General features: G+C 37.2%; 1 protein-coding gene across 1 annotated transcript; it reads right to left on the bottom strand.

Annotated features, from left to right (window-relative positions):
* Positions 1-1,274: 1,274 nt before the first annotated feature.
* On the bottom strand, positions 1,275-9,288 carry LOC139728268 (dysbindin-like). Its single transcript, XM_071639226.1, has 11 exons — positions 9,175-9,288; positions 8,260-8,307; positions 7,641-7,682; positions 6,726-6,779; positions 6,394-6,454; positions 5,800-5,932; positions 4,817-4,949; positions 4,006-4,028; positions 2,971-3,111; positions 1,325-1,566; positions 1,275-1,283 (listed from the first exon to the last, which is right to left on the bottom strand). The coding sequence occupies exons 1-11, from the start codon at positions 9,228-9,230 to the stop codon at positions 1,275-1,277; spliced, it is 942 nt and encodes a 313-aa protein (XP_071495327.1). The 5' UTR covers positions 9,231-9,288.
* Positions 9,289-14,845: the final 5,557 nt, after the last annotated feature.

Consider the following 14,845-nt stretch of genomic DNA (forward strand, 5'->3'; position numbering starts at 1 on the left):
CAAGGCAGTTAAAATGGAGGTCCCACCAGAACGTTCACATGGCTCCCTTCAATCTTCTTTCCCTCCGTCTTCATCTGGAGTTCCAAAATCATCATCCTCATCATCATCCTCATCATCATCAACACCATCTGGTCCATCCTCTGCCCCAGCTGCCACATGTTGGCTCGCAGAGTCTCCATCTTGGGACTTTGTTCCTGGAACCAAAACACAATCCATTTGATATGTAAGAAATACCATGCTTGTGACCTGTGTAAATCTGAATTACTAAGTGTGCACAATTTGAAATGAGACATGCCTTCAACACTGGAGCAAAATCTACATGTCTTGATAAACGTCAAATTTTCGCACATTTTGACACTAATTTGCCCGAAACTGGATGTTCATTACTAAGGCACCCGTAACTTTCTGATACGGACAATTCTCTATATCCTGATACGGAAAATTCTCTATATCCACTATATATATATATATATATATATATATATATATATATATTCATGCTAGCCACTTAGAATTTTGTGCCAGAATTTATGTAATTAATAGGAAAGCAATGACAATAAAAAGCCATATAAACTTATAAGTTTATTTTTGAATGATTTCTGTTGCCTTCTGTCCATGAACATTTGAAATTCACACATAGAATTTGATGTAAATAGTGTTATGATAGTTTTGTAAACCACTTTTTTCTTTGTCAGGTTGGTTTACTCTATTTTCCACCTACAAGCTACAGAAGCTGTACTTACAGCACTGTAAGCAGTTTAGTTGTGCTACTTTGACATACCAGGTAACCATAAATGGTACACTGTTAATTAATGTGCCAAGTCAAAACCTCATTTCAATGACTGCTATTGGATTATAAAGTCCATTTTCCTCCGATACACAAAACAGGTTGACTAAGTGCATTTTCTAGAAAGTAGCATTTCCAATGTAGCATTCTCCCATTCTTTTCAGTAGGTAACGAACCACTGATACTGGTAAATTATACATAATCTTGAAGCTGAGGCTCTCCTCTCCCACAATTTGACCCTAACTTGCAAATCTTTTCTGGCAATTGTTTTGTTTTGTTTTGCTTTATTTTGTTTAGTTGCTGCTGCTGCTGCTGTTGCTGAAGATTGATTGATTTTGTGATGTAAGGTCGCATTAGCTATTTAATCATGCATGGATGCTTACCACTTGCTGCACTGTCTTCTTTTTTCTCGACAAGTGTCTCTCCCTCTACTGAGTCTGATGGATGTTTCTCTGTACTGATTTCATCTTTTCTTGGTGCTGAAGGATCATTGTCTCTATGTGCCTCAGTTTCAGTCACTGGGGGAAATTTTGTCACGTCAACTCTCTCCTCCTCCTCCGTTTCCTCCGTCTCTTCGGTTTCTTCCACCTCCTCTTCCTCTTCCTCCTCCTCTTCCTCCTCCTCCTCCTTCTTCGCCTCTTTCTTGGTTGCGGTGACAACCACGCTGCCTTCGTCTGGTCCCAGGAAGTCATCCAGTGCCTGTTGGTCATCCGCGTTCACTGTCAGCTCAAAGTCATCCAGCGTGCTCTCAAGGTCTTTAGAGGATTGAGTCACCAGTTCTGTAGGAACCACAGGAACGGAAAAAGATTATTGTACGTAAGAACATGGAATGTAAGATCATCTGAATGGACATACACATGCAGAATTCCCAATGAAATGAAAGTTTGTCCAAATTCTTTTCCCCCAAGTTTATACAGAGCAAACTTTTAGTACATATCTGTTGCAGAATTGCAGTGGCTCACTTAAATGTCCTGTATACCTTTGGGAGCAGTGATTTAAAAAGTTTTCAAGATATCACATTTGATGCATATGTGTAGGTCAGTTGTATCATAAGACATCCTACAATATAAAATTCTTGCAATAAAGCTACAAATATAAGAAGATATCACTCTTTTCATTAATAAACCATAACTGTAGATGTTTCTGGAAACATTTTTTAATATAACTATTGTTCACATTTTGTATATTCAACATTGATTATACCAATTCAAATTGTTAAACTGGTTGTTTCTATCAATGAGTCACATTTTAGAACTACTCTGAAGCACTGATACTGGTTTTTTGTTTCATCTGCAAATGGTACATTATGCCTTTAACTTTGGTAATGTTTGCACACACACACATACAGAAATGCAAAAAAGGGAGAATTCTTACTGTGATTATGACTATAATATGTAAATCCAATTTCAATTCAATCTCACTTGACTTGTATTTCCCTTGTATTTCACTTGTATTTCCAAAAACAAGTGTATCAGCGATATTACACCCATGTCTGAGAGTACAAAGAGGGTGTCACAGTGTCAGGATCGTAACATTAGTTGCAGGTCCAATGCTTTGTCATCTACTACAAGGCTAAATCAAATCTGATACATGATACAAGGAGCCTTCAGCACTCTCCAAATCATAACTACCTTTCAAATTTTATGAAGGTTGGCTCTCGAAATCATTCCTTGTTTAAAGAAAAAAGCGTCTTGCAACTCAACTTTTGACATAAATGCCTATATCCAACCTCGCACATGTCATCCCAATGTGCTCTTTTCACACACACACACACACACACACACACACATACACACACACACTGTGAGTTGGCTTAGTCGGTTGTACATCTGCCTCCAGACCGAAAGGACCCGGTTTGATTTCCGAGTCTCACTGAGCAATGTTGTGTGTAATCATATCGTCCCCTTTGATAAGAGGCAAAACACTCTATCCCCCGGATAAAACGTAAAATGGAGGCCTCCATGTGTGGGAGAGTCACAACTCATGCACTTAAAAGATCCTGCTTCATTTATTCATAACAAAGATTAGGATGTTTACTCTGGTGAAGTGGTCCCAGCTCACATCCAACTGGACCCCATGGAAGACCATGGGATGGCTGAATATAGGCTATCCAGCCATCTTTTCAGATGGAAAATGAAACAAACAAAACAAGCGAAACCAAAGGAAGAATATCAGACCCTTACTCGACATCTTGCCATGAGTGCGGTAGTGTGCCATGTCGGCAGCAAAGACGTCCTGGAAGGCCTTCTGTCTCTCCTTCTTCTTGGCATCCTCCTTCTCCTCCAGCCGCCGGAACTTCTGGTTGTACTCATCCATCAAGCGCTCTGGGGCAGAGAGGGTCAATGGATGATGAATACCAACTGATATGCGACAAATAATGCCATTTTAATTTCATTTCATTTTATCGTTTTTGCAATGGTACAAATAATCAACCATGTTCACTCTCAGAAATATACACATGGTTCATTGTAATTCATGGCTGATTTTGCACATGAAAGGTAAGCAAATCATTGTGACAGAGAACAGAGACATAATAAAAGATAAATAATCAGCCATTCTCTCACTCGCTGGAGTCTTCTCACAACTGCATCATCCTCTATGCTGTAATAATACCCCCATTCCACAGAGATTTTCTCTCATTGGTCACTCACTGGAAGCAAAGTTTATCGCTTCCAGACACCCATCAAAGTGTATAAAATCGCAGTCCGATAGATCTGACCTGTGCTGGTCGACTGTCGGGTCACTGTCAGACATGTCGGGCAGTGATCCAATGAGGCAAAATCGTCCAAGAAGGATCATGTGCTACATGTCTGACACTCACCTGATCAGACTGCAATCCGATAAACTTCAGTGGGTGGTTGGAAGCAACAAACTTTGCTTCCAATGAGTGACCTATGAGATAAAATCTCTGTGGAAGAGGGGTATTAAATCTAGATTCACTGTACGCTTAGAACATGGGATACACTAGAAATGGTCATATCTAGAAAATGCAATGTACATTTATTACTCAATACAACCTCAATTCTAATGTGTACAACATTTAGCAATGTTTAATGATATTTGTAACAAATGTCCCCCCGCTCATTCCCCCCCAAAAGCAAGCATGCAAACAAACAAAGCAAATTCTATTTGGATAAATTGATAGTGCTCGAAATTGGAGGAGATTTGTGCAGTGTGTATGGTCACTCAAAAATGCAGAGCTTTGAAAATAAACCTACCTCTTCTAAGTTCTCTCTCCTTCCTGTACATCATGAAATGAAATAGAAATGATTAGTGACAAACATTCCTTTTGAACTGTAAGCACAGTTAACCCGTTGAGGACGGACTGATTTTGCTACAACACACATTTTCCGTAGGCACCTGCCCGAGTATACTCGGGACTCGTCCTCAATGGGTTAATGTTCTCAGGCATATCAACAGCTAAACAAAAAAAAAAAAGCTATATTATTTGAATTTATGCAATGTATACATAGAATATGATCTGGTGGCATTTTAGAAATTAGCTGATTTTTAATAACAGAGCTGGAAGCTTTTATCATGCCATAATAAAGAGATAGATATGAAAATGAGCATCACAAGGAGACATATTTGTGATAGTTGGTATGAGACAGTCAACCTTGCTCATTCAAATTGACCTCGCGAAATTGACCTCGCATAAGTTGAATAATCGCTTAAGTTGAAGGTCTTTTCAAGTCCTCTTCTCTTTATATTCCATTGATTTTAATCCCTCGCTAGTCAAATTTTCTCTTTAAAAGTCGAAGCTATTTCATAAGTCCAAATTGATTCATCTTAGGCAAGGTTGACTGTACATATATATGGCAATATGTTCATGAATCGAACTTCAAAAACACAGTTGCACTATGTTAGATTTCAAATGAAAAAAACAAACAAACAAACATTAGTATGACACAACAGCACAAGCCAATATGGACATAATATTCATAATGTCAATGGAAATGAAACTTTAAAATGGATCAAAATACATTAAAATATGATTTCTGCAGTAAAAATAAAAACAACTATACTCACGCTTTTTGTTCCTTATATCTGACAAACTCGGCAATTTGAATTTTTTTGTTGTTCAGTAGCTCTTCCTCCTCACACGTGTCTTCAAGTCCTTCTAGCATTGTCTCAATCTCCTCGAAATCGGCCTCCAACTTGCCTTCAGGGATTACAGGCATTTAAAAGAAATGAGAAGGACGGACATATTTGCTGGAAGTACAGAAACATCTAAATTCCTGTTCCTGTATAAGGTATTATTGTAGGTAATAATAATCATCATCCTTGTCATCATCATCATCAATATCAATGTCTTCTTTATCTAGAGTAGCCTCTTCAGTGTTGCCACTGCTCTACCAGAGGGCCCTGCCATTATAATAACCCCAACGTTGCCAGATACCCATTTATACACCTAGGTCAAGAGGGACATGGTGGGTAAAAACATCTTGTCCAAGGACATAAGCACTGGGTGGAAATTGAACTCGCCTCCTCTGACTGGAAGTCAAGAGTCTTATCCACTATGCTACAGTGCCCCAATAAGATAATCTGGTCTCCTGGAGTGCTTCAATAAATACACTAACACACACGCATTAAAAAAAGAACGAACTCTCTCACTCTCATTTTCTTGATGAAAAAGAATTCAGATTTAGAGGAAATATCTTTACACACTGGGCCTCTAACCCATTGAGGATGAGTCCCGAGTATACTCGGGCAAGTGTCTATGAGAAATGCGTGTTGTTACAAAATCAGTCTGTCTTCAACGGGTTAATAGTCCAAGAGTTGGAGAACTTTTGATTGCATCTTGAAGGGGGCTTCAGAGTATTTCTACTGACTATCCATATTCACAGTCCCTTTCAACAGAATCAATTACACAAGATCATCTATACCAGATAACGTGACAAGAGAATAAGTGCATCATACTGTAATCTTCCTCTTGTAACATTCTTTTCAGTTCTACTGTTGAGGTTCAACTAGTCTGAAATCATGGAGAAGGTAGGTGTGTTCACACTCACCTAATGTCACAGCAAGTGTCTGGATCTGCGATACCATGTCAGGCATCTCTTGTACATGAGTTTGGAGTTCTTTGAATGTCTTAACGTCCTTTTCATGCTGCTCCACCATGTCCTGGATGACTTTGTCTTGTTTCTATGGTTACAGGAGACAGGGGTAACAACATCACACATCGAAACTCTTTATTGACACAGAGTGCCTGTTCAAAAATATTGAAATAAACTACATTCATGCAATAAGGAGTTCATCATTTAGTAAAAAAAAATATATTTCAATTTGCCCTAAGCTCATTTACTGCAACATATAAACTCCAAGTGCCAATTTCATATTCTGCTGTTGGACACAAGTCTCAATGCATGTATATCCTCCTCCTTTTTGACCTTCCTGCATCTTCTTTGAAGGGTAGCACTGACATCAAACCTGACTCAGGGTGTATCTCTTCTGTTTCTTAAATGTTGATCTCTTCTTTTCCTCTTTTCCTCTTTTCCTCATTGCCATTGTACATAAATGAATTTGCAATCACAAACAATTTGCATTTTACATTCGTGTGTGGATTGGTGATACAATAGCTGTTGGACAAAATCAAATCAAATTACCACTGCTTTATCTGCACTGTATTCAATGTTGACATGGATCTGAGTCCACAGTTGCTGGAATCTGAAATAAAAGGAACAAATGACAACATATTTGTTTTTAATTCCAAATGGGAAACTATAAATGTACAAGACAAAATAAATGGCCATTGATATATCATTATAGTAATTGACACTAGCTATGTTTGACTAGTGTAAATGTCAACATGGACAGCTTTCCAAACAGATGTTGAGACACTCAAAAATGTCTCATGGAGGAAAGTTTGTTCTTTACACATTCTTCAAAAGGAGACATGGTTACAATACCAAAATATAAAGAACAAATTTTTTGTCACCTGTTGAGTATTTCTTCTCCCGCATCGACATACTCTGGCTTCAGAGCTGACAATCTGCAAGAAAGGGAAAGAAACAATGTGATTACAGATAATTGCAAGTAGACTTTAAAATCTGATACATCCTGGGATGAATTCATTGTCAGGCTTCCTCTTGCCTTTTCACAGCTTATCTTCATCATGTTCTATGACTCTGTCATGTCTGGAAAGGAAGGAGAATGCATGGAACTGCTGGTAATACTAGATACTAATTATTATCGGATGAATATATTTGTGATACAAGTGAGATGGTACATCCTTCTCCTTTTGCAGGCAAGCAAATAGTTACAGATAAAGTACCACAAAGTTGATTTCCATTGGATGGAACAAATTTACAGCATAGCTCTGGCCTTACAGGGCGAGTATCCATTGTTTTCAAGATCAAATTGGACAAAATGCCATAGTGCCATCATTCTTCTATTGTTGCTGGCTAAGCTTACTGCTGCAGTGGGCATCATCTAACTTTGTGCTGTGCCACTCACATTTCTGCCTTTGTGATAATCACAGCAAATTCATTATTTCATACTTTTAATATAATTATATTTCATTATAAAAGTAATAATTTCTTCACAATTAATGAAAGAGTCTTTGTTTTCTTGTACATAACCGCATTGCGGAATACTGTCCTGGTAAAATATTTGCCCTGTATCAAACAAACCCATAAGAGAGAGACAAACACTCTTTAAAAAACTAATTCATCTTGTCAAAATGAATATATGGTTATATCAGCAACATATCATCACTGTTCTGAACATCATATGGATCATAGGGCATCCAGTGCAGCTAATAAACATGATGCTCAGGCTATTCTATTTTTCAAATGAATTACGTGCATATTTCCTCTCAATTTGTGAATTCCAGGTTTACAAATCCACTCACGTTCCTTGCTTATTTTCCAGCACATGCAGCTCTCCAGGTAACCTGGTGATTAAGAAAATACATTCAGTAGATGTCAGCTCCATCATTGCACATGTTCAGATGATATTGGCATTATAAATTTTGGTGGGAATAAACTGTGGAGATGCCCACTCGTTATCCAACATAATGGCTGCATTATCAACACACCTTTTACCAGACACATTGCAGTTGTGATTGAATAAATACATCAATATCACTATTTTGTTTTCTTCTTATCATTTTTAAGAGCTACATGAGTAAGTCCTGCACTGTCTGTGATACGCTGTACACTTCTATATTTGTCAATTATTTGTGTGACTTCAATCAAAAACATGCCACAAACACATATTTTTGCATGTCATTTCCTCCCTTTCCCTGTATTTTTACACACATGTCCTTTTTTTAATATCAGTTGTTTATAGTATCAGGTTTGTCCCTATCATTTTCAATGTGGTTTCATTACATTATATCACATTATTCAACCCCAGTTCAACTCTTACAAAAACCAAAGAGCAGAAAAATTTGTGCAGGACAGACTCATACAACACTGGAAGGAAACATTAAATCTTGCACTGCAGTCTCCCCCAGTCAATAAACTTACTTCTTTGATCTCCCAACTTCTCTGGCCTTTTCACTGAGTGACTTCAGCCTGGGGTAAAAAACAAAACTGTTACACATGTATATAAATTCAACAAAATAACTTGAGAGGCTGTAAAATAAAAAAGCAATGACCATCAAATGAAAACAGATATGTGGCTACTCAAAATGCAGCTAAAGGATTCATAGAAACCACAGGCATCACATACAAGAGTATGAGAGTTTGAAGTTAATCAGTAACATGTTACATCTAGAAGACCTACATAGGCTGCATTTGGTGTTCACAGGGATAACTCATGTTTAGGTAAGCGAAGCAAAAAATAAATGAATAAATAAAAAAAAAAATATAAAAAAATAAATAAATAAATGATATTTCCTTCACAAACACTGAGTCAATAAGGATAAAATGCTTCCCTTGTATAGAATCATTGGCATCTTACAATAAACTAGAAATGATGACTCAAGGAGAAAGATGTTGCCTTTGCTAAATCATTGAGCGAAAACATGATTTTGATACCAGGTATCATTTTTATGTACACAGCAATGGGAGAAGAGTGAAGTCATGACATCACCTTTCTGTGTTTTGGGTGAAAACATGTGAAACTCTTAAATTCCATAATCAACCATTTTCTTAATGGTCACTTTAAAAAAACTTTTACTATCTGATTTTGCTCTATTTAAAATAAAAAGTCAATTTTCTCTCAGTGCGGAATTGGACTTTAAAGCACATATGTGTATCTCATTAAAAGATTTAATTGATCCTCTTACAATCTCTTACATAGTCACATTTACATCAATACAGATGCATCCCCCCCAAAAAAAAAAAAATAAAATAAAATAAAATAAAATAAAATAAATGCTAAGAGGACAAGAAGTTTATACAGAGTATCAACATGTTAACATTTCTGTTCCTCCTCACCCAGCATTCAGGTCCTGCTGGACTGACTGAATTTTTTCCTTGAACTGGTCAAACATGGCTCTGCATCTAGAATCAGAAAAACAGAAAGATGAATATCACCAACCAATATGGTGCATTTCTTCTGAAAACTCTGTTCACACATTATCATGTTTAGTAACCATATCTCAAATGAAACTGGGATGTTGTCATGGAATACATATGCCTGATAAAATCTTGTCAAGAAGTGCACATTTAAATCAATGTCTTACACTTAAATCATTTGAAATGGTGATCAACGGACAATGGAAGTACAACATTCCATTGAATAAACTAAATGCAAAGGAAAAGTAAATAAAAGATAAATGCAACTAATTTGACAGACAAACCACCTTTTTACAAATTTCCTTGAAGAAGCTGTTTCACGAGATGCTATGGCTGTGTCATGATTATTGTTGCTTTGAATTCAAACTCAACTTGATCTACATCTATACGTAGAAATGCAGAACACATGAACTGAGAAAGCATGGCTTTTCACATTGAACACTATATAAATTATAAGCATAAATGGATAATATCTAACATTTCTATGAAGCTGTGACATGAACCTGTAACATATAATCAGCAAGATTTATTTGAATACAAAAATATGGTCTGGAAAAAAAAAAAAAAAAAAAGCTACGAAATTCCCAAGAAACCCTAACCCGATTAGGTGGAAAACACTGTCACAGTGTATTTCTCAGATGCACTGAAAATGAAAAACATAAATAAGCAAATAGACTTCAGCATAGGTGACAATGAACCTTCAAGAATATCGTTGACAAAATTATATAACATGTACATTTATTCTATATTGGACAAAATGATGCTTTCCACTTTCATGACCACACTCATTACGCTTTATCAACAAATAAATATCACAGCTTTTTTTTTTCTAATTACTAATAGCTTGTGATTAGTAAAGTATCATTTTTCTAAATAAAATAGCTTGTGACTAAATAGTAGTACGCTTCACGGTAAACATCAATATTGCATTGGCGGCATTGCTTATTTCAACAAGTAAATATAAAATGTATTTTATTAGTATGTTCTAGCTAGTTGGATTTAAGCTTCATCAATCCCATACTCCTTAGCATGTTTCACTGTGGAAACACAACAACAAACTAATAACACTTTGCTGGGAATATTGTTTACGTAGCAGAGCTGTTTGCTGCTCAAGACTCTTCACTCTTGCTGTTCACCTTTTGTAAGTACAAGTGTATGAAGTACAAGTGTATGAACTACGTGCCGTCGTAAAGTACTTACAAATAAAGCAATATGTGGGACCGCCCTTCAACAGATGCGATTCTTGGAAGCAACCTGTGGCCCAGACGATAATTACGGATAAATTATGTTATTCGTAGGTTATGAAACTAATCCGTGGAATATGAGGCAACCATCATATCAAATAATTTGTCGCAAAGAAACACGAAATAGCTTGGAACGATAACGCGTTCTCATCCATGTAAAGTCTATCGTTGCGTCCACTGTATGTATACTCAACTAAACTGAGAAGTAGGTGATGGTCGAACATGGTCCGTCCGCCGCCCACCACCTGGATCTCGATCAGTGACAATGTTTTGTTTTTTGGCCTCGATCACCAGCAGGATAATGGTCACGCGCTCCCGGATCCCATAACGCAACTGGCGGAACGATCGTGACAATATTTACAAATTCGATACACATTAATTTAGCTCCAGTATTATTTTTCCATCCATAAAACAGTGGTGGACCCAGAGGGGAGCGCACCAGGCGCGCGCCCCTTCTTAATTTTTGTCAAAACAAAAGAAATAAAAAGAAAAAGGGGGGGGGGGGGGGGGGGAGGGGATCGCGTGCGCCCCCTTTAATTGTACAGACGCCCCTTTACGGAATTCCTGGATCTGCCCATGCATAACAGGGGCGGATCCAGGAATTCTGTAAAGGGGGGGGGGGGGCGGGGGGGGGGGGGGGGGGGCGCAACTCATATTTCTGGTGCTACTGGTTCTAGTATCACTCAGATACAAAAGTTAGACTTCGTGCGTATTCAGAATATCAAAAACCTTTATTGCAATGTGTACGTTGAATTTCCTTGTTTCTTGAAACAGGCTTAATTTGCGAGCTGCATTATTGACTTGTTGGGAAAAAGATGTGTTGATAGTACAAACGGCGGTCATTTTGTTGGACACCATTTGGATTTCGAGAAGAATTCTTGAAAGCACGATTCAAGTTGTTCGTGATTCAAAAATTATGAGAAAAACGGGAAATGGCAGCCATTTCGGAGGATAATATATAGTATATTATACTTGGGTTTCGGGAATCCTCAAGTGTCTTTATTGGTACTTGTGTGTTTCAAATATGAGAATAAGTACAAGTTTATTCATTGGAATTCTTGGGTCTGAAAAAAATATATAGGGCCTACTTAGACATTTAAAATGTGTATTGGGGTTGCCTGTTTAAAAATTATGATAGTTAAAAAAAAATGGCGGCTATTTTGGATTTGTTAAAGAGCTCGTGATTTTTATTGGTTTTGGTATAATCTCTCAATAAGTATTTCATTAGCGCGGTTCCTGTTAGATCTATAGACATTTTTTTTGTGTGTATCGGGGTTACCATGCGTGCAAAGCTACGAGAAAAACAGTAGTGGTGTCCATTTTTTACGCTACCTGGATTGCGGAAAACGCCAAAGGAGGATTTATAAGGATTCTAGTATGTTATTATGTATAGGCATATACCTGTACCTATCGTGAAAAAAAAAAAATTAGCTTGTTACCAAAATGTCGAGGTTTAGGGCCTATGCTATGATAATGCTCTTGGCTTAATTACCTGATCATTCAGTGTGTCCAAAATGTGTTCACAATGTCTTACAAACAAGCATTGAATGTAGCTACTTATATTATACATTGTATCACTCATTTTTCATGAGTATTACTTTTTCATATTTTTCTATATTCGACAATGTTGCCTATCCATTCTTGATGCTTATACATTAAATATGATTTATATCATTTAGTTTGAAATTTGCTTCTGTTATCAAATTGTCATGATAATACAGCAGTGTTTATCAATGGATTCAACGCTTTATAAATCCAACAAAACCTTCAAAATAATTCTGACTTGATTATTACGATGGCTACCATGTAATGATATGTTTTGCAATCTGAAAAATCTGCAATCTGAATGTTATGTATTTTTTGGCCCAAAAAGAATCCAACGACTTCATTTTTCTTTTCTTCTTATTTATCGTCACACTCCTTAGATATTCCTTAGTCAATCTGTTCTTTCTTTATGATTTTTTTTTTTGCCCAAAAAGAATCCAACGACTTTATTTTTCTTTCTTTTTTTATTGTCACACTCCTTAGACATTCCTTAGTAAATCTCTTCTTTCTTGTCTCTGTCGTACCTTCAATGTATCATGTATGTATTCGATGTATAGGGTCTATTCAGAAATATGGTCAAGTTTATTTCATTATTTTGTTCATGTCATTGTTTTGTGTTTTGTGTGTAATTACTACCTGCCATTGTATTAAACTATTCTGTATGTTATAGGGCGCAAAAATTTAAAGCAGATGGCAAACTGAATATACCTATCCTCCTTATTTTTTAAAGAAAATATGACAACATAAATAAACACATAAGTTCACCTGAAATGTGGGATAATGGAGTTGAGTTGAGTTTTGATATAATGAGGTCGAATAATTTTCAAAAGAGATGTGCAAAAAAAGCTTTTGAGAATATGCTATAATTGAGGTTATGAATCTTGCTCTTATGAAGAAAAAAAAACAAAGCAGAAATGAATTTTCGAACACAGACACAGGTACACACGATACTCACTCTCACACTCGATCCGTTCGTATGTGAGCTTATTGATTTCTCACTTCTCTCTTAAATACTTTTCAATTTATTTACCGCAGCATCTCTGCAGAGTTTGATGCTTTTGAATTTCCACGTGATGAACGGTACACAAGCTCCTTGCTTGGGTTGATGGAACCCCTAATCTCATTTTTGTGGGCTCAATCGTCGATATAAGTTGATAGACAAAGATGTGTTTGTATACGCTATTGATTCTTGTTATACTATATGATTCCATATTAATCTTTTTTTTTGTTCTTTCTTGTATAAAATGATGTATGTAAACAGTTATATCTATGTGATTATTTCAGCATAAACATTCCTCATGATCAAACGATCTGTCTCTGTAACATAATTCTCACACGAGCGTTAATCGATCTTCTTTTTATTTTCACGCCCTTTACCGCAACGTCATGATAACACACACCTAATCCTGAACAAATATATTAAGGTTTAAAAAGTTACAGAGAGACTCGAGGCAAGCAATGTCATAAGGGACTATCCATAATGGTTGTCTTTATTGGCACACTTCATCGCACACAATAAGAGTATTCTGTACACAGTATCATAGAGCGTTGTCATAACACGGTCTGATTCATTCAATGGAAGCAAAAACTTAGGATGGAGATGTGTGCTATGGAGATGATCGCCATTCTTTCTTACTTCATCTTGGGCCACGTTTTATTAAAGGATATAATCGATTATAAATTTCCTTACCACACAGGCTGCCATAGACTTATGATAAAAATCAACTATAATCAATAATAACTTCATAAAACAGGGCTCTGGCCTATCCTATTACTATTCGCCGCCTCTCTTGTAAACGAGTTGACGGTTGTTATCCTCGTCGCCTTTTACCTGGATGGAGAGTGAAATGTTACTGCATATTGTACATCGATCTTCTCTATACTATATAGCTTCCCCAACCTGGCATCCGCACTTTAATGACAACAGATGATTGCACCAACCTGTATACAATAAGAGAAATTCACTCCCCCTTGTTTGCAAAATACATTACACTTCCTTCAAAACAAAACGAAGCGGTGAATTATTTCAAATTTTGGCATTGCGATTTCAGTTTTCGGGTAATTTCTATTGTCCAACAACATTCAAACGAATACGAAGGAAAAACTATATTCCTGGAGGCAGGGTTATGTTATGTATATTAGAGCTCCATTATCATAATGTGATAGACAACGTTATAAGTCCATCTCTTCACAAATCACTTGTTGTTTGTGTTGTTCTTCTTGTTTTGTGCAGAGCCCCACCGCGCTCTGACACTGTGATGGACAACCTGCTAGTATTCCATCTCCTTGGGCCGGCGGAACGTTTTCAAAAGTGTGTGTGTGTAGTGGGCAGGGGGGGGGGGGGGGGGGGGGTGGGGGCAATTCCGGGTTTCATGAGCTAACAGGCAAAAAAAAAAAAAAAAAAAAAGGTCCTCAGTTCATCTCTCCTCTTTCACATCCGGGGTTCTTCAGGTGAAAAGCAAAAAAAAAAACAAAAAACAAAAAACAACAAAAAAAGGTCTTCAGCTCACCTTACCGCGCTCACATTTCAAGATCTCTATCTATTTCTTTTTAGTGCCACTTACTTACTTTAAAAAAGGTTAAAGGGTTAAAGGGTTAAAAAAAGTGAGGGCCCAAAGTGATGGCAACTTATGTATTCTTTTGTATGGTACACAAAGAGTGGGGGAGGGCGAGGCCCCCTCCCTCCCCCCCCCCCCCCCCCCCCCCGGTCCGCCGCCCATGCTTACCTGTGTAAAGAGCCCCGCCGTGCTCCACTGGTGATGAACAGCCTCTATGTAGTATTCCATCTCGTTACAACTTAC

This window comes from Diadema antillarum, unplaced genomic scaffold (genome assembly GCF_040938485.1).
Source record: "Diadema antillarum isolate AM-2024a unplaced genomic scaffold, OU_Dant_1.0 seq00000170_RagTag, whole genome shotgun sequence".
Classification (NCBI taxonomy): domain Eukaryota; kingdom Metazoa; phylum Echinodermata; class Echinoidea; order Diadematoida; family Diadematidae; genus Diadema; species Diadema antillarum.